Here is a 27,194-nt window from a genome sequence, read left to right on the forward strand (position 1 = left end):
AGGTTTCATTTGTAACAACATTAATTAACATGAACTAAAAATAATAAGTACTTCTACAGCATTTATTAATCTTAGTCAAAGTTAATTTCAACATTTACTAATACATTTCTTTTTTTAAAAGTTGCATTTGTTAAAGTTAGTTAATGCATTTGAAATAACATGAACGATGAACAATTATATTTTACTTACTAACATTAACAAACATAATGCTTGTTAGCTTGTATATATAGCCTACACACACACAGAAAAAAACAAAACAAAAAAAAAAAACATTCTTTCCATGTCCATGTTTTCACATAACCTTTTAACTCATCCTACGCTACAGTTTTTCTGACAGTCATATCATCAGAGACGTGACTCACAGAGAACTGACATCGATTGACCCTCTTTCACTCATTTCTGGGAATAATAAGGTAACTGAAAATGCAAACAAAAAGATCATCAATCAAATAAGAGATAAGAGAGAGACAAGAGAGGGACATTATTAACTGTTGTTGTAACATTGATTTATATATATATATATATATATATATATATATATATATATATATATATATATATATATATATATATATATATACATATATATATATAAATTTAAAAGAGTTAACATGCTTAATTTATTGTTTTTATTGTTTATTGTTTTTTCAGGAATTTTGGATGTGGAATACAATTTATTCACTGAATGATCAATGCTTACATAGTTAAAACTTAAAAAAAAAAATTAAATTAGTTATTTAAATTTTTAATTAATTAAATTAAATTCATGATTGAGCTGTTAGCCTGTAGCGCTGTCACCCTTTGGATGATGCAAGTTCAAGTCCCTCTTGGCCCTTTCACAGTCCCATTACCCACCCTTTTCCCCACTTTGCAAGACAAAACCACCAAAAATAAAAAATTAAATGAATAATTTATATCAGGTGATATTTTCTATGGCTTAACCGACCCATCACAGAAACATGTTCAAAACACTAGATTTAAATAAAAACCAGTAAAATGTGATCACTAGTTGGTTGTCATAATCTTTCACTATGTAACTGAAACCTGTGTACACACACACACACGTTGGGTTTTCATGTTTTATGGGGAATTCCCATAGACATAATGATTTTTAGAACTTTCTGCATTTTTACATTTTCAAAGAACATCATTCTGTATGATTTATGATCTGTTTTCCTCATGGGGACCAAAAAATGTCCCCATAATGACCCCCCCCATCCCCCCCCCCCACACACACACACACACAAACATAAACATACAGTACAAACATCATTGTATAATCCACATTTGAGCATCATTGCACAGTCCATCTTCTGTAGTTATATTAGAAGACTTAAGTTTAAATTATAGAGTTCCATTAACTTGTATTGCAACGACTTTTTCAACTGACATTTTTTGCCATTTTTGGCCAAAGGTCTTTGTACATTCTTCTTTCCCCCAGACTTCGGTCTTCTGCTTTGTTCAGCTTTTTTGCTTTTCCTACATCACCAATCTGCAGTTCATCAAGAAACTTTCTTCACCCTACATTCAACAAAGGATTTTGCACTGATACTAAGTCCATAACTCTCCTCTGATGGAATTTTCACTCTGGATCTGCATTTGGAACGGTGCGTATGTTTGAGAAGGCCTTTGTGATCTGATGCCTGAATGCACGGCAGATGACAAAGTACAGCACAGGATCAAAGCACAGGTGTAGGATGGCAAGAAGTAGAGTAGACTCTTTGGCCAGGAAGAGATTCTTCTTCCACGTGCATTCAGTGATGACGTCCATCTGCGTAAAAGTGTAAGGCATACGCACGGCGTGGTACGGCACGAAGCACACCACGTAAGCCAAGGTCACCAACCCAATGTTTATGAAGGCATGTCGGGCACTAGCCTGTTCCTCAGGGTCACATTCACGGCGACCCCAAAGCTGCTTCAAGACCAGGCCGTTGGACAAAAGCACAGCTACTGAAGCATTGAAGAAGATAGCCATGCCCAGAAATACAGACAATGCATGCCAGTGCTTGCCCAAATCATCTTTTAAGTCAGAACATGTTAGCCCAACTTTGTCTTCAATGTTTTCTTTGATGGGGATGGCCATGTTGGGCACATTGATGAAGAGCACAAGGAACCAGACCACCGATGACATCAGAATCGCAAATCCCACTTCCTGCAATCGCAGCAGTTTGGAGCTGCGAGTGATCTGGAGGTAGCGCTGAACGCTAACAAAAGCTAGAAAGATAATGGATGCGTACAAGTTGATGTAGATGAGTGGCGAACTCACTTGGCAATGAAAGATGGTCAAACTCTTCGATTCATTGCCCAGATCTTTAGCAATCTTGACGGGTAACGCCAGCATGAGGAGGAAGTCGGACGTCAGAAGATTGATGAAGTAAACATTAATGCACTTTTTAGCACTTCGGCTGGTTATGAAGGCCCACAGTGCCACCATGCTGGTAGCCATTCCAATCAGGAAGATGAGGATGTAGATTGTGGCGAAGGGCACCATGTTGTCGTTGACCACGCAGATGCTTGTATTTGGACTCCCCATTTTTGGATCTGGACTGTGTAAACTCTAAACTAGGCCTAAATATATCAAATCAAGTTTATCGAATTAATACTGTTTAGTTCTCCTTTTCTTCACGTGTCTAACTCTTGTCAGACACCGAGAATAACAAGTACATTTGAAAACAGTTTGGTTTTTCACTTCGCCAGAAAGTAAAAGGTATTGGAGGAGGAAGTGGTAAGTCCCCTCTTCAAGCATGCAAAAACATTTTCCTGTTTTGTTCGCACAAAGATATGATGTCACCTATCAGCATCAGATAGTAAATGTCATATAGAAATCCTGGAAAGAGACAAAAAGAAAAACATATAAGTATTTTCCCCCCGGTTCCTGTCCGAATGATGTTCACAGTAATATATGAACTGTTTATATGAATATATGAACATGCTTACACTTAGATTACGCTTACACATCCAGATGCAGTGTAAAGTACTAGTTTGCTTGATAACAACTTGTATTGTACTTGGACTAATAACAAAAATTCTTTTAAAGCATTTATTAATCTTAGTTCACGTTAATTTCAAAATGTACTAATACATGATTAAAGTCAAAAGATGTGTCTGTACACCTATTATTTAATGGCCCTGAGCTAACATGAACTAACAGTGAACAGTTGTATAACGTTAACAAAGATTAATAAATACTGTAACAAATGAATTGCTCTTTGTTATTTAATAGTAGTCAGTGCATTAACTAACATGAACTAATGGGACCTTTACTTTAAAGTGTTACCAGTAAGTTTAGACCACATGCCAGTCAACTTAAACTTAAACAATCTTGTCCTCAACATCCATAAAAGCAGTTACTGAGGGGTCTTATAAGAAGGTCCCATAAAAGTTAAGGGACACCCCCATAAGATAAAATTATAAAATTGTAACTGTGAATTATTATTTATTTATTTTTTTTTACATAAGAAACAAAAGAAATATTAAAAAATATTCAGAATTATATACAGCAAGCAGGTATGTTAAAGGATTAGTTCACTTCAGAATTAAAATTTCCTGATAATTTACTCACCCCCATGTCATCCAAGATGTTTATGTCTTTCTTTCTTCAGTTGAAAAGAAATTAAGGTTTTTGAGGAAAAAATTCCAGGATTTTTCTCCATATAGTGGACTTCACCAGGGTACAACAGGTTGAAGGCCCAAATTACAGTTTCAGTGCAGCTTCAAAGGATCTACACAATCCCAGACGAGGAATAAGGGTCTTATCTAGTAAAACGATCGGTCATTTTCTAAAAAAATAAAAATGTATATACTTTAATGCTCATCATGCACTGCTCTGCGATGTGCCACGCATTACGTAATCATGTTGGAAAGGTCACACGTGACGTAGGCAGAAGTACCGCGGTAGGGCGGAAAACTCTGTCAGTGCAAGATGTGCAAGATGAGCATTTGTGATTAAAAAAAGTATATACATTTTTTTTTTTTTTTTTTTTAGAAAATGACAGATCGTTTTGCTAGATAAGACCCTTATTCCTCGTCTGGGATTGTGTAGAGCCCTTTGAAGCTGCACTGAAACTGCAAAATGGACCTTCAACCCGTTGTACCCCAGTGAAGTCCACTATATGCAGAAAAATCCTGGAATGTTTTCCTCTAAAACATTCTTTTCGACTGAAGTAAGAAAGACATAAACATCTTGGATGACATGGGGGTGAGTAAATTATCAGGAAATTTTACTTCTGAAGTGAACTAATCCTTTAACATTGCAAGTTCAAGCGAAGCTGCTGCTTTGAGGTCAGCTTCAATATCAATCAATCAATATCAGTACCCAATAGGGTAGCAAATGAACTCATGCTTATATCATATCTACTTAAATATTAATAATACAACAATTGGCAGTTCTTAAAGTATATCATTTTAATTGAAAGGGGTCTTGTGGTAATAAAGCCTTAATTGTACATTTATAAATATGACACCTGATGGAGTTTGGGTTCCTTGCCGCTGTCGCCTCTGGCTTGCTTAGTTGGGGACACTTGACTTGACATTTGATATTCAACAGTGCTTTTGATCTGCCTGCATTGACACTATTCTTTAAGAGCTGCTGTGCAGCCAAACAATGTACCAGTTATCAATGTAAAGCTGCTTTGACACAATCTACATTGTAAAAAGCGCTATATAAATAAAGGTGACTTGACTTGAAACATCAAATATAATTTATTTTACATTTTTCAATACCAGTTGCACTCGAGAGATCACTATTTAAACACACAATGCCTTAAATGCCTAAAGCACATATTGCTGATAGTCAGAGTGCTTATTCGGTCTTCTTCAAGTCTAAGCACTAACCGCAACATTATCATTTCATGGGGAAAAAATACAACTTGGCCAAATCTGTGTCTTTCTCAAACTAATCCACAACTGCAATACATCTTGTTTGGTTCTTGTGGACCAGTGGATTCCAAACAGATTAAAATGAATAAATTATGTCTTTTTCTCAACACTCATCATTTGAAAATACAAATTTATACTGGATTATTTTATATCATTTTGGGACATTTTTATATCATTTTGACTAACCAAAACCTTTTTGGCATATTCTGCAAATGGTGATAAAAGAGAGAAACCTTGAATAGTCTGCATACATATTATTTAGGGAAGTGAGTCAGATTGTGGTCAGTTAATGCGCTGAAAAGGGAACTCATCTACATTTATGGCCAATAAACTAGAGGTGGAACTTGGAATTTATGTCTATTATGAAATAATTTAATATTTTAGGGTCCAATTCTCACTATTAACTAGCTGTTTTTTAGCATGCATATTACAAGAAATATTGGCTGTTTGTTAGTACTTATAAAGCACATATTCTGCATGAACATATTCTACATCCCATAATCCTACCCAATACCTAAACTTAACAACTACCTTACTAACTATTAAAAAGCAGTAATTAGGAGTTTATTGAGGTAAAAGTCATAGTTAATAGTTAGTTAATAGTGAGAACTGGACCCTAAACAAGTGTGACAGATATTATATATTTGTTTTGATTCAAACTATTGTTCTATTATGTTATATTAGACTTTTTAATAAGTTCAACACATAGCTTACATATTCGTCATTGCTGCATTCATTAAAGGACATTTTTATGCCATTACCCATACCTGTCTCTCCAGGCTGTACATATTTTACTCTTTACTTTGAGTACATATTAAAGGTCAGTCCTCAAATTAACATTTTTGGAGACCTCCAACTTATCAAATGCTTAAAATCTCCGACGAGAAGAGACAGACACATGGCGCTTCATATCAGAATTAGAATTTCAGAACTTACCTCGTCGTACTCCCCAGAGACATCGCATCAGACGGTGGAATAATGTGTTTTTGCTCTCTTGCTGTACGTCGGTCTTGTTGAGCAACCCAAACAGCTACTTAGATAGTTTCTGTATTGGCTCAGCTACTTTGCAAATCCAGTTTCCTCGACTCTTACGGTTTGGTTTTAATTATATCAGCCAATGAAGGAAAGCACGTTGTGCACTGACGCAGCGGAAACCCAAACTTTCCAGATTCGCTGTCTCTAGACAACCACAAACCACTAGTCTATAAAGACTGTTCGCACTCGTTTGCATGTGCTCTCTGGGCTGTCACTTCCTGGTTTGAAAGACAGGTGCTTTTGACTTTTCATTTAACATGTAAAACATTAAAGTTGCACTGTTATGGCCTGTTCACACGGAATGCTTTTTTGCTGTTAAAAATGCGAGACATAGGTCAGTGGAACAAAAAAAACTAAAACTAAAACACAAGGTCTAGAGTAGGGGGTTCCCAACCATGTTCCTGGTTAGTAACCATTCTTTTTATGTGCAAACCTGAATGAAAATGTCCTTCCATTCAACTGTCCTCACCAACGGTCTTGATCTAACCCATAACATTTTTTTGTTGGTGTTAAGTCAAGTTAGTTAGTTAGTTCATTTATCCTTTATTCATTTATTCTTGGGCAATCGAGAGAGCAGGTCAACACACAACAATCTTCCATACAGTTACACTTCATCCTTACAACACAAAACATTTTCAAATGCCATACACAATTCTAATAATACACTATATCTACACCTAAGACATTACACAGTACCCAACATATTACACATCTACCCTCACCCACCCACACACCAATCATTACTTGTTGTTCAATAATTTAAAGAATTCATACCAATTCAACTTACAGTTTGGTAACCTGTAAGTTACCCCCAAGGGCATACACCTTATGAAGAATATGGCTTGGTTCACCAATAATTTTAAGGCTCTGCTTCTTTACAGACCTCTCAAAAAAGTTGATTCTGTGAAATTAAATTGTTTTTCACTTAAAATCAGTTTATTATATTTTATTTTGACCACCAACCGGGATAGGCAGCTAAGGATACATCTATGCTGCCTTCAAAAATCGATCAGATGAAGGTATCTCAGAAGAAAGGAAGTGAAGCTACTGTGACAATCCCTGCCTGGGTTCCCTGCATCTGTCTTGGACTCTTATTTTGTAGTTCTCTGTCTCCATTGTTGTTTGTTCACCAGGCATGAGGTAGCTATAAAAAAAGGAACTCCTCCACAAAATACTCAATACTACGGCCATTTTGAAAAATGGAACAAAGTTTGCTCAACGTGTCCCAGATAATACCTGCTGAGTTCATCTTGTGGTCTGACTTTGCATCTCGATCCATCTTTTGTTGAGTCGCTGTGCAACAGCAGCGGAAAGGACAAGGTGAGGCGAGGATCTAAATGCAGCAAAAGTTTATTAAAGAAAAACATAAACAAAGATAATCCAGTCATGGAGTGGGAACATAATCCTGAACAGGAAAGCAAACAGCAAAGGCAATGACTCACAAAGACTGACTAAAACACATGGCTATATATACACACAGGGAATCTAAACAAGATGACAAAGAAACAAGAAACACCTGAGGGAACAATAAAGAACTAATCAGGGTTGCAAACAAGAGAACATAGCAGCAAATACCATCAAATAGCCTTCACGGCAAAATGTCAAAATAAAAGTTTGGTTTAACTTGAAATTATGACAGAAATATATTGCTATTGTATACTAAAATGTAATTCTTAAAGTAATAATATATATATATATATATATATATATATATATATATATATATATATATAAAATATCATACAACCAAAATATTTTTTCACCCATGTTTTAATTTATACAGTTCAGTTTTGCAGCATCTCATTTGATAAAAAAGATTTTAAAAGATTGATTAAATTGTTAAAGTTTTATTAATTCATTTAATTAGACACTACTTTTTGATGATAAATTTGTATTAAATCATAAAACTATATGGAATCCAGAAAAAATAAAATGGAAAACACAGAATTTAGGGAAAAATATAATGGATTTCATGGGGCCATAAATTAAAAGGTAGCTTACTCTGCGGAGCAAACAAGTTATCTTTACATTCATTCTCAAGGTCTAACAAATATGTGGAAAACATTTCTTTCCTCATTAATGGTAAATGATTTTGTGATAAATATCGATACCGACTGATATGGGAAAAAAAATTGTGATAATATTTCCCAGCCCTAATACAATATATTAATATGTGTTACTTTTTAAATATGACTATGTGGTTGGTAGTTGTATTTACCTTATTTTAACAAGCCTTCAGTTGTACTACAATCAGCAGACATCAAAATTGGAGCAGTCAGGTTACTTTTATAAAAGTACAGGGCGTGTGCTTGCAATTGATTTTGCGAGAGCGTGGACGGAACCTTGATACTGCAGCTCCACTTCACGCTCGCTACTGCGGAGACTCGGGCTCCCAACAATGTAATTAGCGCAAGATGTCAGCACCATTTCGGGACATTTTTGGCTTCAGGGTAAGGGGTTAGTTTCTGTTGTAGCAATTCACCTTTGGCACGCCTCCTTTCAGCACGCCCATTACTCCGACCTGCAGCTATCGAAGAATACATCTATGCTGCCTTCAAAAATCAATCAGATGAAGGTATCTTAGGAGACCAGAAGTGAAGCTAATTGATTCAGACGTGCCTTGATGCTCTCCTATCTTGGCAGCATTTTGTGTCCCAATTCAGAGGCTGCATCCTTCGAAGGACTCGGACTTCAAAGGCCACACCTTCAAGGGCCACGAAGGTCGGACCGAGTGTTGTTATATGGGACGGTCTGTATCATTAGATACACTATATTGCCAAAAGTTTTGGGACGCCTGCCTTTATGTGCACATGAACTTTAATGACATCCCATTCTTAATCCATAGGGTTTAATATGGAGTTGGCCCACCCTTTGGAGCTATTACAGCTGCAACTCTTCTGGGAAGGCTTTCCACAAGGTTTAGGAGTGTGTTTATGGGATTTTTTTACCATTCTTCTAGAAGCGCATTTGTGTGGTCAGGCACTCATGTTGGACGAGAAGGCCTGGCTCGCAGTCTCCGCTCGAATGCAGTCAGGTAAGTACCATTCTCCTGGCAACCGCCAAACCCAGACTCGTCTATCGGATCGCCAGACAGAGAAGCGTGATTCGTCACTCCAGAGAACACGTCTCCACTGCTCTAGAGTCCAGTGGCGACATGCTTTACACCACTGCATTCAACACTTTGCATTGCACTTGGTGATGTAAAGCTTGGATGCAGCTGCTCAGCCATGGAAACCCATTCCATGAAGCTCTCTACGCACTGTTCTTGAGCTAATCTGAAGGCCACATGAAGTTTGGAGGTCTGTTGGTATTAACTCTACAGAAAGTTGGCGACTTCTGCGCACTGTGCGCCTCAGCATGCTATTGTTGCTGTTGTTCCCAATTGCTTCCACTTTGTTATGATACCACTAACAGTTGACCGTGGAATATTTAGTAGTGAGGAAATTTCAGGAATGGACTTATTGCACAGGTGGCAACCTATCACAGTACCACGCTTGAATTCACTGAGCTCCTGAGAGCGACCCATTCTTTCACAAATGTTTGTAGAAGCAGTCTGGATGCCTAGGTGCTTGATTTTATACACCTGTGGCCATGGAAGTGATTGGAACACCTGAATTCAATGATTTGGAGGGATGTCCCAATACTTTTGGCAATATAGTTTATTTAAGTAAGTTGAAACCCAATATTTACATTTATAAGTGTAATTCGGCAATTTCTCTCATTTAAATCCTGTCGTCATTGGCGCGCAATGAATTCTGGGGTAGGCAAGGCCATGAAGGATCCATCTGTTGTACTCTTCATTGCACAGGAAAAGAAGGACGCATTTGGAGGCTGCATTTGAACAAGCCTTCGAATTGGGACAGCCTTGGTTGCACCGTGGTGATGGAGTCGCCCTTCAAATGCACCCTTCGAAAGATGCAGCCTCTGAATTGGGACGCAACAAATGTGTACACTGGCACGTCACATCCAAAGCCCAGTAGTAGAAATTATAGAAAAAACAAAACAATGAATTAACAGTAATATTTATGTTTTGCATATGCAGTTTTTTACATTATTACCTGGTCAAATCGTTTGACCTTCCAGCAGATATATTATCAACATGTAATGCTACCATTAAGGAAGCTGTTTCAAATCGGTTCACTTCTTGTTCTCAAGATACAATACTTCCAAAGGGCAAGACATTTAAAAAAACAAACAAGTAATTTCAAAGTGTTTTCCCACCATAATTAACCATTGCTTTATTATTTTCAAAATAAATCCACAGTTCCTTTTTTAAAATAAAAATGCAATAAGGAAATATAGCTGCAAGCAGCAATTATTGGGGTTCAAGCACTTTAAGGCTTTTAAGCACATGCATAAAAAGGTATTATGTTTTATTTAGCAACCCTAACCTTAACCCTAACCACCTCAATCATAGATGGAAAAGACCATTTACAGCCAATACAGGCAATTTACCATAGGAAATATATGTTTTTAAAGGTTTTTAACAGTTATTGAGGTTGAGCCAAAAGCCTAGGACTAGTTCGCCAAAGTTGTTTTTTGAAATAATCTCCAATATTTAACAAACAATTCGATGGACAGCAGCAGTCCTAGAGGCAAAGTTGCTCAGAATGAGGAGTTCTACAATGTGGTATAAATTTTGTGGGCGTGTGTAAAAAATCGCAAGATACACAATCCTTTAAGCACATGAAAAATGTGAAGGCGCCCCCCAGTGGCCGATTTATTTAGAATTTCTCACAGTCCTCTAGAGCCAGGAGTCAAACAGGCCCAGCGAGTTTTGTTCCGATCGGCATCCGTTAACCTTGTCTGATAGCTGTTCAAACTTAATTGGCTGATGACGGACACGTTTTTTGAGATACGTTAGTGTTCTCATGGACAATCCTGGCACCTCGGACAAAGAAACTGCATGCAAATTTTCAAGTCGGTGAATTTTCAACTCTCAGACTCAAAAGCATCTTGGTCAGTGAAGGGCGTATTCGTTCACTGAATTCAACAAATCACATGCTCCGTCACATCTCATACTCGAACGCTATTGGCTCGATGTTTAGTCATTTCTTTGATAGGATGAAACAAACCACAGAGCTGTGCATGCGCTCGCTGCTAATAGCGCCGCGCTGCTGTGGAGGGAGGAATTTCAGTGAACGAGACATATGAGTCAGTGGACTGCGTGAACAAGAACGATTCATTCACGTAAAAGATTTGTTCAAAAAGAACGATTCGTTCAAGAACGTAACATCACTAGTAGTAAAAGAAAACCTGCATAAACAGAACAAACCGGAACGCATGCAATCTACAGAGACAATAGAGGCCTACATAGACAAGAGATTGTGCGAAGAGGTTAGAAAATCCCCTCATTTGTACAACTCTAGCATGAAAAAATACAAATATATTTACATGGGTTGTAATTGATTGCTCAAAACTGCGCATGTGTAGAACGCCTGTGTACACATACAAGTCAAGTGTAGTATGCTTTGCAAGGCTGTGCATTTGACTGTGAAAAAAATACTCATGGCTAAGCGGTTCAGGAGTTATGAGCGATTTCGTATTTTTCACCGCTGTAGCGCCCCCGTCAGGCCGATCGGGCCGATCCTGGCTGATGTTGAAGATGGTGTGAGTACTACCAGCCCTCAAAGTTTCAAGTCTCTACGACTTATGGTTTGGTCTGCCTAATCACTTTTAGGGGAGAATGCTGATCCTTGGAAATTTTAACAATTGCAATAGGGTTTCAGCGCTTCACACTTGAACCCCTGATTAAAGTAAACAACAAGTAACAATAAAACTGATCTTTTAAGCTAAAACAAACAAACAAACAAACAGCTTTAATATTTTATTATTATGCAATTATTCATTTTAAATGCTGTATTTTTCCATAGCAAGCAAGTTACATGTCCACAAATCATATCATCTCCAATACCAATATTAAATACACCATTATTCCAAGGTTTTGAGGTCAGTAAGATTTTTTGGTAACACTTTATTTTAGGGTCTTTTAACTAGTTGCTTATTAGCATGCATATTACTAGAATATTGGCTGTTTATTAGTAATTATTAAGCACATATTAATGCCTTATTCTGCATGACCATATTCTACATTCTTAATCCTACCCAATACCTAAACTTAACAACTACATTACTAACTATTAATAAGCAGTAAAATAGGAGTTTATTGAGGGAAAAGTCATAGTTAATAGTGAATACATGTTCCCTATACTAAAGCATTACCGATTTTTTTTTTTTTTTTTTTTTTTGAAAGAAGGCTCTTATATGCTTACACCAAGGCTGCATTTATTTGATCAAAAATACAGTAAAACACTAATATTTTGTGAAATATTATTACAATTTAATATATATAGCTTTAATATAATTTATATATATATATATATATATATATATATATATATAAGCTGAATTTTCAGCATCATTACTCCAGTTTTCAAGAAACATTTCTGATTGTTTTGTAATATTATACAATAAATATCTTTAGTGTCACTTTTGATCAATTTAATGCATCCTTGAAAGTATCAGTTAGGGATGAATCTTCAACGTTAAAGCTGCAGTCCGTAAGTTTTGCCCCTTTGTCGCCATCTCTGTTTGAAACCTGCAATTGCAGTTATTTGCGGAATTATCATCTTTACGTGGGTTGAGCATCGGCACGGCTCCTCAGCACGGATGAATCTAATGTTTGCTGTCAGTCACAAATTGATTTTGGATAATTTTTAACCAAAAAAAGTTCAGGACTGCAGCTTTAATTTCTAGCAACAAATTCACTATTAGATCATTTTCATTCTGTAATCTAGTGACAGTGAAACTGAAAATTAAATGTTGTGCAAGAGAAAAGGACAAATCCGAAGATGGGCATGCTTTTAAGATGAATTGCTATATTACATTGCATGCAATTTAATGAGCCTTCATGTACATTGCACACATTTTCTCATTGTTTACTAGGAAAATTGTCATCCTTCCTGGGAATTTTTGTGTTAAATGACACTTTCACGTCTGAGCGTGGATATCTTTGTCTCAATGTAGCTCAACATGTTGCTCATTCGCCTTTGCTGTCCTCTGTCATCACTGTCTTTAAGCGAATCTTTGTCCTTCCTGAGGTTCAGCTGGGCTCTGAAAGCCTTGCAGAATATGAAGTATATAAATGGATCCAAACAAGCATTTAGAACTGATAGTAGGACAGTCAGCTCCTTCAGGACGTAGAATGCTTGGGCTGTGCAGTTTTTCGTCTGAAGTTTGATAAATGCATAAGGCAGTCTCACCAGATGATAGGGCACAAAGCACACACAAAAAACAACCACTAGAACTAGCATGTTGCGCTTAGACTTTCTGAACTTATTGTTGCTGGATGTGGTCTGTGTGGACAACTGAGCTTTTCTGACCTTTTGTAAAGTTCCCCAGTAAAGAGCAATCAGAGACACCAGCACAAAAGTGAAGATTACCATGGACACACTGTGAGTGATTTTGTAGACCAAACTGAGCTGAGGACTGTGTAAAGCCTCACAGCCAATTTTATCAGGCTTTTGATCAAGATTCCAGGAGGTCAGGAGAAAGAGGATCAAGTAGATGGAAGACATGGCTAAGAGTGAGAGCCAAGTAGCTGCAGATATGTGGCGGGCGGTACGAACTGTCTGCAGAGCATGAGTCTCCAATGGCCGGACAATCTTCAGGTATCTGTAGTAAAATATCATTTTATTATTATTATTCTTTTTTATTATCTAATATGTGTTCATGCTTGGAATTATATATGTTTATTTCTGAAGAAAGCTGTAGTATCATGCCTTGGAAGTGAGAAAGAGTTTAAATTTAATAATAAAAAATTGCACACACATTATTTGTAAAGTACCATAAAGTTTGGAATAATTAAGAATGTTTAATGTTTTTGAAATAAGTCTCTTCTGCACACCAAGGCTGCATTTATTTGATTTAAAATACAGTAAAAAGTTTAATATTGTGAAATATTATTATAATTGAAATGAACTGTGACCAAAGCTGAATTTTCTGCATCATTACTCCAGTCTTCAGTGTCACACGATCCTTCAAAAATCATTCTTAATATGATGATTTGCTGCTCAAAAAACATTTATTATATTTATCAATGTTGAAAATAGTTGTACCGATTAATATTTGTGTGGAAACTGATACACTACCATTAAAAATTGGTGTAAGTAATATAAAAAAAAAAAAAAAAAAATAGAACAATAGAACACAATAGAACAATAGAAACGCACAAAGGCGAAAATATCACTAAAACAGTCTTTAATTCAGAACTCATGGTACAGGTAGGAAAAAAACTCAGGGAAACACAGGAGAAACAACCACAAAGCATTTACGAGACAAGACAAAGAACTGAACAGAACAGGGAGTATAAATACACAGAAGATAATAAGATAACATGTGAACAGAATAACTATTCAACTGAACTAAAACACAATGAAACATAACATAACTGACAATCACACTGAACAGAACTAAACATAACTGTCAGTTATGTTGTTTCGTTGTGTTTTAGTTCAGTGACTGTTTGTGACCCCGTTTCCCAGTTTTCCCTGTTTCTGTTTGCCTGTGCTCTAGATCCTTGTTAATTTCCATAGTTACTCATCTGTTGTCATAGTTCTTGCCTGCTCCCAGTTCCTTTGAAGTGAAGTGAAGTGAAGTGAAGTGAAGTGAAGTGCAGCCAATTATGGTAACTTTAAAGTGAAGTGAAGTGTAGCCATTTATGGTAACTTTGAAGTGAAGTGTAGGCAAGTATGGTAACTTTGAAGTGAAGTGCAGCCAATTATGGTAACTTTAAAGTGAAGTGAAGTGTAGCCAAGTATGGTAACATTGAAGTGAAGTGAAGTAGAGCCAAGTATGGTAACTTTGAAGTGAAGTGTAGCCATTTATGGTAACTTTGAAGTGAAGTGAAGTGAAGTGTAGTTTGTGTAGTGTAGTGAAGTGAAGTGTAGCCAAGTATGGTAACTTTGAAGTGAAGTGTAGCCAAGTATGGTAACTTTGAAGCGAAGCGAAGTGAAGTGAAGTGTGTTTTTTGTAATATCCATATTTAAAACTTTAGAAATTCAAATAACTAGCTTCCGGTGGACATACGCATACCAAATTAGTAGCGTAAGTTTAGACTCTCACGGTTTAAAAAAATAGGGCTGGGCAACAAACTTAAGCTCCTCCTCTCTTATATTGAAATCCTCCAGCATTTCTCTTTAAAAATGATCATTTTAGACTTCTAATTCATGACCAGTGTTTTGTTTTGCTCTGTCCTCTGCTCTTCTGCGTTCGTCAATATGTCATGCGTCAGGTCAGAGATTACTCTTTTGGCACAAGTCGATTTGCATAGGCCGTCTGCCGGAAGCTAGTTATTTTAGTCTATAAAGATTTGAAAATTGATATTTTTCTTACAAAAAGGCATCGCTTCACTTCAGAAGGTCTTTATTAACCCCCTAGAGCTGTATGGATTACTTTTATGATGGATGAATGCGTTTTGTTGGCTTCAAAAAAGGAGCAAGGATATTTTTTTAAATATATCTCCGATTGTGTTCATCTGAAAGAAGATAGTAACATACACCTAGGATGGCTTGAGGGTAAATCATGAAATAATTTCCATTTTTGGGTGAACTAACCCTTTAAGTATCATTAATAATTGATAATAACTGAGCATCAAAGCAGCATATTATAATGATTTCTGAAGGATAATGTGAAACTGAAGACTGGAGTAATGATGCTGAAAATTCAGCTTTGCATCACAGGAATTTATTATTTTTTTATAAATTTAAAATTTATTCATATAGAAAACAGTTACTTTAAACTTTTGACCGGTAGTGTATGTCAACACAAGTGCTGTAGGTGTTAAGCTGTATACCTGTTTGCAGCAATAAAGTCCATGAAGAGAATGCTTGCATACATGTTTAAATAGAAGGCCGTTGCTCCAAAGCTGCAGTAGATATTACGCATGATCACTGAACTGTTGGTATAGTTAGCGATGCGCAAAGGTAAACAAAGGCAAAGGAAGAAGTCAGCTGCGGCCAGGTTCTTCATGTAGACTGTGACACTGGACTGGATGCAGTGTTTAGTGCAGAAATACACACGCATTGTGATGCAATTCAGCACCAGACTGACAAGAAACACTAGTAAGTATGCAAATATGAAAACAGGATGAGCTGGGATCTTTGAAAATTCACAGGAACTGTTTGGTTCTGTGCGAGTCGTGTTTGCTTCTGTGATGTCATCCAGGGCAGTGGCGAAGCTGGTTAGGGGAACTGCAGTTCTAAGAGTTTGTGAAACTGCTGACTCCATCTAGATGCAAATAGAGACAGATAAGTCACCAAATGACATTTACATTCATTGCATTGAGGAATTTATTCATTCTCAAAGTGCAACAAGTGAAATATGTTGTAACACATATTCATAGAATGTAAAATCTTCAACAGTATGTCTATAAAGCATAAAGTTTTATTACTGAATATCTTGCTTTTTGGTGAGACAATAATGATTCTGAAACATTAAAAATATTTAATCATTAAAACGTTCTGTGCAGTTTTTGCGGCTTTTAATTACTTTTCCCTTGAAAAGTATAAGGGATTACTCTTAATATTTCTGTCATTTATTACAGTTACTTATGTAATTCATACTGTATAGACTATAAGGTAACACTTTATAATAACTGCACACTATGAGTCATTAGTTAAGCATTAGTAAATAGTGAATTCATCATTTATAAAGCATTAATAGACATTAATAAGCAGTTTATAAATACAGCTATAAATGCTCTGTTCTTGATTAATAAGCGTATCTATAATGTGTTTAATAATTGTATTTTCATACTTTATTTATGATCAATTTATCATTTCTAAATTAAGTATTGCATTATTTACAAATCAGTTATTTAGGAGTTGCCACTGGCTCATAAGATCTTTTAGAAAGTGTAAGTAAATGATTAATAAACTATTTAATTGTACATTTATACATCTTATTATTTAGACATATAGTAATAGTTACTCCTTGTGTTAAAAAATGCTTTATTAACATGTATTCCTACTGTAATTCATGATTAATTCAGGTAGTTATAAAACATTTAGTAGCTGTCAGTTAACTATTTTTGTGAGCTCATCTGAAGTGAGGACTATTTATGCCTCGTAAAGCTTTTACAAAGGAGATTAAAAGGCACAGTTATCTTCTAAAGGAAACCAACACCACACAGAGTGATACAGAACATAAAACTATTCATTTCAAGATGCAAAAAAAAAATATATAACATGACAAATAAACCTCTGCAATGTCATATTGCAATGCTTTATAAATTAACTATTTACTAATGCTTAACTAATGATTCAAAGAATAGTTATTGTAAAGTGTTCCTGACTATAGAACAATTCTGTATAAAACAATAGTGGATTTAACATCAAAATTGAATGTTTAAATGTATGTTTTGTTAATGTAACCTTCTCCCTTTAAACACTTTGGTCAGTTCAAGAATAAATTGTATATTGTTTATTTGAAAGAATTAAAAGTGCAGTTGTCTATCCTTGTATTGTTCAAATAGTTGAGGTTGATATGGGATTTTGAAAATAATTAGTAGTAAGTAATCCAATACTTTTTAGAGAGAGTAAGTAATACTATAATCTAATTATTACACTGCTGAAGATGTAATTAGTAGCTAGTAATTAATTACTTTTTAGAGTAACCCAACACTGGTTCTGTGTAAAATCTTATTAGGCTGTCACAGAAATCTTCTGTGTAAAATTCTGGGAAGATAAGTTTATGGTTAAAAAAAAAAAAAAAAAAAAAAAAAAAAAAGATCGCAAAAACTAAAAATAACCATTAGGGACCATTCTATATACATTCACATTAAAAACTCTGCAAAGTTCTGGGAATCTTAGTTTATAGTTATAAAAATAAAACCTAAAAATTACCCTCAGAGAAGTTTCGGTCAAGGTTCTTATTAGATTATTGCCCAAACACTGCAATGTTCTGACAGTTTTAGTTTACAAAAATAGAACCCACAGATAACTTTCCTAAAATGGCAAAAGTCGGTTCCCAAAAATAAGAAAGTGGAACCATATGCTAATGTGAGCAAAATGTTCTGTGTTTGCTGGGAAAGGGTAGGCTATACTGTTGTAGAAGACTACACATGTTTTTGGAGTGACAACCGCAATTAAATTTAGTAGTGAAACCCCTAAAGTATCTTTTCGTGTATGTATGGAACACGACTCACTCCCAAAACTGCAATGACTGACACCATGTTAACCATAGCAACTCTCTTGCATCTCATGTGTTTGGTATCCACTATCATTATTTTTGATCAAAATAACATTACATGGCGAAAGACTTGTTATGTTCGGTAATTTCGATCAAATCAACATAGGCGTCCTTTTGTTTATGTTTGTTAGGCTGTTTCACAGAGCAAACACTTGCATTGTTGCCATTACCACTCATTGTAGGCATGGCTCATAAAGTGATCCAGTTTATGGAGTTAAAATTTATTTATTTATTGCTGTGTAATTTTTGTTATTGTTCATTTTTTATTGTTTGTGTTTGTTGATTATTGTGTGTTAATTGTAAGCTGACTGCAGCACGGGTGATGGCACAAGACAAATTTCCCCATGTGGGACAATAAAAGATTAGCTTACCTTACCTTACCTTATGTACAGGTCACAATATTTTGGTCTTATTGCCTTTGGCTTTATTATTGGCTTGTTCTTGTTTGCAATTTTTTTTCTAGTACAATCTAGTAACACGAATGGCTCAAGACTCAAGGTTCGTACCCCTTTCCCTGTGATTTCTTGCACCACGAATACAGAAGAGGCTGTGTAGAATTTTTGTAAATGCGGTTGTCACTACCTGCATTTTTCAGGAGTTAATTTTGTTGTAGAATGCAGTTGTCACACCCATAAATTACTGAACTGTGTGTGTACAGAACAGGATTAAGCTCTAAAAGGTGAACTGACAACTAATTTATCTGCAGTGTCTATGCGGCCTTAAAGGGATAGTTCACCCAAAAATGAAAATTATTCCATGATTTACTCACCCTCAAGCCATCCTAGGTGTATATGACTATCTTCTTTCAGACGAACACAATCGGAGATATATTTAAAAATATCCTGGCTTTTACAAGCTTTATAATGGTTAACGGGGGGCGTGTTTTGAAGCCAAAAAAAAAAAAAAAGAAAAGAAAAGAAAAGCATCCTCCGGGGGTTAAAAAAGGCCTTCTGAAGCGAAGCGATGGGTTTTTGTAAGAAAAATAACCATATTTTAAACTTTATAGACTAAAATAACTAGTTTCCGCCAGGTGACCATACGCATACTGCACAAGTCGACTTGCCAAATGAGTACCTCAGATGCAATGTATGACGCAGGATGTAGGAGTATCATTAACTTAGATGCCTCTCGTGGTTTAAACAAATACGGCTGTGCAACAAACTCAAGCTCCTCTTATATCGAAATCTTCCGATATTTCTCTTTAACAATTCTCGTTTTAGACTTCTAATTCGTGACCGGTATTTTGTTTTGCTCTATCCTCTGCACTTCCGCATATATCATTACGTCATGCGTTAGGTCAGAGGTCACTCTTCCACCGCAAATCGATCCATATGGCTGTCTGCAGGAAGCTAGTTATTATAGTTAAGTTTTAAATATGCATTTTATTTATTTTTTTTACAAAAACCCGTCGCTTCATTTTAGAAGGCCTTTATTAACCCCCTGGAGCTTTATGGACTATATGGTAACACTTTAGTATAGGGAACACATATAAACTATTAACTACAACTTTTTCCTCAATAAACTCCTATTTTACTGCTTATTAATAGTTAGTAAGGTAGTTGTTAAGTTTAGGTATTGGGTAGGATTAAGAATGTAGAATATGGTCATGCAGAATAAGGCATTAATATGTACTAATAAATAGCCAATATTTTAGTAATATGCATGCTAATAAGCAACTAGTTAAAAGACCCTAAAATAAAGTGTTACCAATTATATTTATGATGGATGGACGCCCCCTGTTCACTACCATTATAAAGCTTGGTAGTGAAGTCAGGATATTTTTAAAATATATCTCAAATTGTGTTTGTCTGAAAGAAGATAATCATATACACCTAGGATGGCTTGAGTGTGAGTAAATCATGCGATAATTATCATTTTTGGGTGAACTAACCCTTTAATGTCATCCACATAAAATACAGAAATCAAAAATTACACATGGGCCTATTACAGTTTTTTAAAGTTGCTTTCACACTAAAAGTAGTACTTGAGGCCCACTCAGTGAAACCATTCACTCATGTACTGAAACTTTAGACCAAATCTTCAAAGCTACAAGCACATTACATGCTTTACACTCAGTCTGCTATTGTAAAACAAACATTTTGCAAAACTCTAAAAACAGTTCTCTACATTAGACACACAACAACTCTTTTGTTTCATCTGGGAAACACTGCCATGTACAAACCCGATTCCAAAAAAGTTGGGACACTGTACAAATTGTGAATAAAAAAGGAATGCAATGATGTGGAAGTTTCAAATTTCAATATTTTATTCATAATACAACATAGATGACATATCAAATGTTTAAACTGAGAAAATGTATCATTTTAAGGGAAAAATAAGTTGATTTTAAATTTCATGGCATCAACACATCTCAAAAAAGTTGGGACAAGGCCATGTTTACCACTGTGTGGCATCCCCTCTTCTTTTTATAACAGTCTGCAAATGTCTGGGGACTGAGGAGACAAGTTGCTCAAGTTTAGGAATAGGAATGTTGTCCCATTCTTGTCTAATACAGGCTTCTAGTTGCTCAACTGTCTTAGGTCTTCTTTGTCGCATCTTCCTCTTTATGATGCACCGAATGTTTTCTATGGGTGAAAGATCTGGACTGCAGGCTGGCCATTTCAGTACCCGGATCCTTCTTCTACGCAGCCATGATGTTGTAATTGATGCAGTATGTGGTCTGGCATTGTCATGTTGGAAAATGCAAGGTCTTCCCTGAAAGAGACGACGTCTGGATGGGAGCATATGTTGTTCTAGAACTTGGATATACCTTTCAGCATTGATGGTGCCTTTCCAGATGTGTAAGCTGCCCATGCCACACGCACTCATGCAACCCCATACCATCAGAGATGCAGGCTTCTGAACTGAGCGCTGATAACAACTTGGGTTGTCCTTGTCCTCTTTAGTCCGGATGACATGGCGTCCCAGTTTTCCAAAAAGAACTTCAAATTTTGATTCGTCTGACCACAAAACAGTTTTCCACTTTGCCACAGTCCATTTTAAATGAGCCTTGGCCCAGAGAAAACGCCTGCGCTTCTGGATCATGTTTAGATATGGCTTCTTTTTTGACCTATAGAGTTTTAGCCGGCAACGGCGAATGGCACGGTGGATTGTGTTCACCGACAATGTTTTCTGGAAGTATTCCTGAGCCCATGTTGTGATTTCCATTACAGTAGCATTCCTGTATGTGATGCAGTGCCGTCTAAGGGCCCGAAGATCACGGGCATCCAGTATGGTTTTCCGGCCTTGACCCTTACGCACAGAGATTGTTCCAGATTCTCTGAATCTTTGGATGATATTATGCACTGTAGATGATGAAACTTAAAACTCTTTGCAATTTTTCTCTGAGAAACTCCTTTCTGATATTGCTCCACTATTTTTCGCCGCAGCATTGGGGGAATTGGTGATCCTCTGCCCATCTTGACTTCTGAGAGACACTGCCACTCTGAGAGGCTCTTTTTATACCCAATCATGTTGCCAATTGACCTAATAAGTTGCAAATTGGTCCTCCAGCTGTCCCTTATATGTACATTTAACTTTTCCGGCCTCTTATTGCTACCTGTCCCAACTTTTTTGGAATGTGTAGCTCTCATGAAATCCAAAATGAGCCAATATTTGGCATGACATTTCAAAATGTCTCACTTTCAACATTTGATATGTTATCTGTATTCTATTGTGAATAAAATATAAGTTTATGAGATTTGTAAATTATTGCATTCCTTTTTTATTCACAATTTGTACAGTGTCCCAACTTAAATTGCACAATCATTTCCCGATTACCTACACCCAACGATCATGTGTGAAAACACTTATACATAAATTCATCACTTAGAAATCGAAACTCAGTGTGTGTGTGTATATATATATTTATATACACATATACATAAATACATGAATACATATATATATATATATATATATTTAAATATATATATATATATATATACATACATATCAGGATACATATCAGTGTATGTATATATATATATGTGTGTGTGTATAGAAATACACACACACACACACGTCTGGTTGTGATTGCTATGACGAACTCCTATACACTCCACTGCACACTGAACAAGCATAAGATACAAGATAGTAGTGTTTTACGTTTTTCACACATGTTTGTGTTTGTGTTTGGCATATGTGGCTAATCATTTGATGTTTGTGTTTAGAGTTACTACAGGATATGTTCTTGCGCTTAAACACAGAGCTGAATGTAAAGTACAACGGATGTGACTGAACACGGGGCTCAAGGCACATTGACATGCTATAAATAAATAGCATCTAGCAAAGCTATTTGCACTTAGTGCAAAGAAAATACTTTTTATATACCTTTTGTGTAACACTTAGGAGTGTTAAATGTTACTAGATGATGTCACATGCTGAGTAGCATATTAATTTCATCATTGTGCCATGTTTGCATATGTTTGCTTCTCTCCTACTCTTTGCGTGCAAATATTGTATTATTATAACATATCCGAATTCACAATAAAGCTGTTCACATTAACCTAATTCTGTTTAAATATAGCATGAGACAAAGAAAATGGCTGTGCTGTGATTTTGGCTATATTTTAATGTAACATGATTACTCAGAGAAAGTTAGAAGTTACAGAAGGTCTTTTTTAGTTTGTGGGTAACAAACCACAAGAAGGATATTCCCTTTTCAGTCAGGGATGATTAGGTCTAATCGGACCCATATCTGCCCGTCTAAGTCAGTTACCATGCAGATAAATTGTGGTCTGTTTGTTAATTGTTAAAAAATGTTTAAATTTATTCAAAATAGCTCCTTGTTGCAAAAAAAAAAAAAAAAAAAAATAATAATAATAATAATAATAAAAGTTGACAAAATCCCCAAATTGGCAACACTGTCTGTAGACCAGTGACTGAACTAAGCTAAAAGTGTAGTTCATGAAAGTATAACAATCATTTTTGTCATCAGCACAGACCACTTATGTCTGCACACACAGTCCGCATGCAACCAGATTCAGTGCATGTGCGAGTGATTAGAAAGCATCTAATTTTAAAAATTCAAAATGCTAAATTATAAATAATGGCATTGTCAACCAAAGATTATTGGCATTAAGCAGACCAGGCTATGAAATAGCTTTGAATGGTTTGTCTTGCAGAAAGCTAGAGCTATTCTTGCAGATTGTACTCATCCACTGTTCAATGAATTTAAAATGGTATACGTTCTAGTATGCCTAAACTTAAAAGCAATCGGTATAGGCCTTCTTTTATTCCCACTGCTGCAAGACTTTTAAACTTGTAAGATGTCAGAATGCTGTGTTTGCTGTTTGTGTTTTATATGATATGGTTACAAATTTTATGCTGCATAGAAAAAAATCGCCCTTTGGGCTTATAATAAACTTATGTCAGTTACATGATGTACTGATGTGCAAAATAAATAAAAATTCTTGCAAAATCACATTTAAAAACATTTGTTGCATCAGATTTAATCTGTTGTTCTCTTGCAGTGCTGAGAGCTGCATAATGAGACAATTATCAAGTTCAATGACTGAGAAAAACTGTCTCTTTAACAAAGGTCAGGTCTGTTCACAGGGGCCACTTTAAGGTGTTCTTCTCTCCACCACAAATGTTGATGCTGACACTGTGTCATCGTGAATACTGACACTGTTTTGTATAATCCAAAGCATTCAAAAACATTAGCAGTTCAGTGTATTTTCAAGTACATATCAGACAAAGTAATCTGACACTCAAAATGGGATACGATTTTGTTGAAGGAAAAAAAAAAAACCATTGTAATCTACTCTAGTTTACTCAAGGCTAAATTATTATTATTATTATTTTGATGTTTTGTTTCACACAGTTTATTGAACCACAACCTAATATAATAAATGTAGTATGTTGGGATTATAAACATTCAAACATACTATTTATAAGTTGTGTCATGGTAATTACACATTTTACATGATGAATATATTTAGAACTTTAAGAGGTTTCCGTCATAATTCTTGAGTACACTGGGAGGTAGCTAATAGCTAGGTAAAATAAAGACATCAAAATGATTTTTCTTACTTGAAGCATGATATAAAAAAAGGTGCAATTTACTTGCACTGAGAAATTACAAACCTTTCCCTCAAACTGACCCAACAACATGTTTATGGTAGAACCTTAATTGCAATGAACAAAATAGCAAATCATATTTAACTTACTTGAAATCCACTCGTACCCAGGCTGTCCAGTGAGCTTTGATCTAGATGTTTTATCCTTTTCATTCACTTCCTTCATAACTTCCTTCTGTATCATGTAAAGAGGAAATTGGGTTATGTATGTGCACGCACGTGTGCGTGTGTGTGTGTGTGAGAATAAGTCTGAAAGTATGAGAAAAAAATGCAAAATCAGGTGGTTGGGCGATTTTGTGGTGACACATGGAAGACACTGAAGATATAGAGTACAGGGTCAGTTGCAGTGTACTATAATATTTTTATTATTATTATTATTATTATTATTATTATTTTGTCATTTGCAAGTCAAAGTTGTTTGGTTCTTATTTGGTTTTCTCAGACACGACATAAAATGCAAGCTATGTGTTTTGTACAGTACTTTAAAAGTACTTTAAAAACTGAAACTGTCAGATGGGTTTGCTTTGGCGGGGATTGTTTTTTGAGGTTTATGTTATGTTATTGTGAGTTTTCTTTGAATCAATTCACTTTGAGTCATCAAATTTGTTGGTGCCTGTGAAACAGTCTGTTCTCACTATGCAAATTATTTGCTGTAGCTGTGGGGCATCCTAAATAATAAGCTACTGTCGATGTCTCAAACAAAGAACGTCACACTGAATAATATTGACTAAAATGGCAAAAACTGGCTAAAATCTTTTAGTTCCAACTTGTTTTCTACCTTCGAGACTGCTCACTTGTGAGACAAGTGTCAGTGACATTGCTTAGGGGTTTATTAACTTCATTTGTACATATTGTTGTGCTGATTTGCTGCCATCTAGTGGAGTCTATTTGAAACTACATCCATTCAACAGGCTGGAGCTACAGTACTTGTGACTTTAGTGTAACATAAAATTAACCTAGCATGAAAAGTTGCCCTTTAAATGGTGATTTTGGCCTGGACAATCAGGGGTCTTGACCTTAACTGTATCAAAAAAATGGACTCTAAAAAGTGAAAATCAGCCTATTTAATGTGCTTTTATTGCAAGCAAAGAGATTTATACATTACCTCTCCAAAGTGCCCAAGGCCAGGTCCAGGGCCAAGTTTCAGGAGGGAGGAACAAAAAGTAAGTGTGGCCACTCAAGCTCCCATCATAAAGATAGGAGGGTGGGTGGTTCACTCAGTCCTGGCTGCCCAAGGGGAGATCTCCTTGAAGGCAACCAAAAAGAAAACCTGATACCTTTCAGCCCTAGCCCTTGAGAGCGACCCCTCCCAAGGGAGGTCTGTGCACACCATGCCATCTTGTGCCCGACTTCCTTCGGAGCTCCGAGGGGGCGTCTCTACTAATCCCACCACCGTATGTAATTCGGGAGGTAGTCCATTTTTGCTCATCATCGACACCTCTTCTAAGTCAGTGTGGTTGGTCCCCGCAAGTTTCAGGGCCTTGAGCAGAAAAAAAAAAAAAAAAATATCTGTCAGACTTTGTGACAGTGTGGCAGCTACTGCCCAATGTCTCTCAGTGGGTTCTGAATACCGTAAAGAAAGCTTACAGGATTCAGTTTGCTTCTCGTCCGCCTCGTTTCAGTGCTGTAGTAACAACAATTGTGTGCTAGGAAAAAAAGTTGCACTCTCTTCTGGCGGAAGGAGCCATAGAAAGTGTATGCAAGTGTAAGTGAGATACAGGGTAGTTGGTACATTATAATACCCAAAAAAGACTGAGGGTTCCGTCTGATTTTAGATCTGCAGGGCTTGAACCATACTCTTCGGACATACAAATGGACAGATGCTAAGTTACTAACTGTCAAACTCATAGTGTCACAAATTAAATCCAAGGATTGGTTTGTGACAATAGATCTAAAGGATGCATATTTCCACATTGAAATTTTTCCAGAACACAGTAAGTTCCTCAGGTTTGCTTTCAGGGGTGAAGCATACCATTATTGGGTTCTTCCTTTTGACCTAGCCTTGTCCCCTTGCACCTTTACCAAGTGCATGGATGCTACTCTGGCTCCTCTGTGACTCCAGGGCATTTGTGTACTCAACTACATCGACGACTGGTTGATAGCTCAGTCAGAAGAGTAAGTGGCACAATATCGAGATGTTGTGCTTGCCCATATAAAGCATCTGGGACTCTTCTTAATCATCAAGACAAGTGGGCTTTCTCCCAAACAGAGAACCACCTTTCTAGGGGTAATATGGGATTGACCACGACGCAGGCACATCTGTATCCTGCACGTGTAGATTTGATCTTAACCACTGTGAGAGACATCAAGCTAGGCCATGAGCTTTCAGTTGTATGTTCAACCACAAGTTTTTACAGTTGATCTAGGCATACATCTGCGCTCAACAATTGTCTGTGCAGATCACACAGCCTTGTAGGACAGGCTCTGTTCTCATTGCATGGCGGCGTTATTCAAGTTTCCATAGCATCACCATCATGATGCAGTATCGAAGTTCCACTTCGAAGGGGAACATCTGGGGTCACGTATGTAACCTGGTTCCCCAGGAAGGGAATTAGATGCTGTCATGTCTCAGTTATGCCTGTGTGTCTTCTTCTGACAGTAAGAATCTGATGACGCACATTTCTGGCATCTATTTATGGTCTCGGTGATGCACTATGGTATATTACCACGTCCGTACGTTCGGCCAATCAGATTCCCGTGTTTAGACGAGTGTTTCAGACACTGGCTCAGCCAGGCGCATTCCTATAGTGTCAACGCCATGAAGCAGAGTTGAATATTACATAACCCAGATGTTTCCCACTCATAATTATGCTTTCTGGTGGCATTCAAGTGTGTTCAACTCGTAAATACAATCTTTCTGACATGGCTTGAATGGACCATCTGATTGGTCTATTGCACTGTTCACACGACCCACCTCTCGTTTTTGTGCTAGTTCCGCATTTGCAAATC

General features: G+C 36.4%; 2 protein-coding genes across 3 annotated transcripts in view; both read right to left on the reverse strand.

The window, feature by feature from the left end:
* Positions 1–48: 48 nt before the first annotated feature.
* Positions 49–6,040, reverse strand: gpr171 (G protein-coupled receptor 171). The gene is made up of 2 exons (XM_051862170.1): positions 5,815–6,040; positions 49–2,827 (listed from the first exon to the last, which is right to left on the reverse strand). Exon 2 carries the CDS (start codon positions 2,531–2,533, stop codon positions 1,583–1,585), a length of 951 nt encoding a protein of 316 aa, XP_051718130.1. The 5' UTR covers positions 2,534–2,827; positions 5,815–6,040; the 3' UTR covers positions 49–1,582.
* A 5,693-nt stretch (positions 6,041–11,733) lies between these two features.
* LOC127495352 (P2Y purinoceptor 14-like) overlaps positions 11,734–27,194 on the reverse strand; it is an 85,811-nt gene continuing 70,350 nt past the window's right edge. Inside the window, exons 1-3 of one of the 2 annotated variants that reach the window (XM_051862147.1) lie at positions 24,336–24,463; positions 15,767–16,200; positions 11,734–13,587 (exon numbers count right to left, since the gene is read on the reverse strand). In XM_051862147.1, the coding sequence (XP_051718107.1) occupies positions 12,891–13,587; positions 15,767–16,200; positions 24,336–24,398 (1,194 nt within the window). In that variant the 5' untranslated portion in view covers positions 24,399–24,463 and the 3' untranslated portion in view covers positions 11,734–12,890. Of the gene's footprint in view, positions 13,588–15,766; positions 16,201–24,335; positions 24,464–27,194 lie in introns of those variants that run through there. The other variant, XM_051862149.1, reaches the window with a different exon arrangement.

This window comes from Ctenopharyngodon idella, chromosome 15 (genome assembly GCF_019924925.1).
Source record: "Ctenopharyngodon idella isolate HZGC_01 chromosome 15, HZGC01, whole genome shotgun sequence".
NCBI lineage: Eukaryota > Metazoa > Chordata > Actinopteri > Cypriniformes > Xenocyprididae > Ctenopharyngodon > Ctenopharyngodon idella.

Excerpts from the sequence above, each read along its gene's own strand:
- gpr171 (XM_051862170.1), bottom strand. The coding sequence starts at position 2,533 with ATGGGGAGTCCAAATACAAGCATCTGCGTGGTCAACGACAACATGGTG.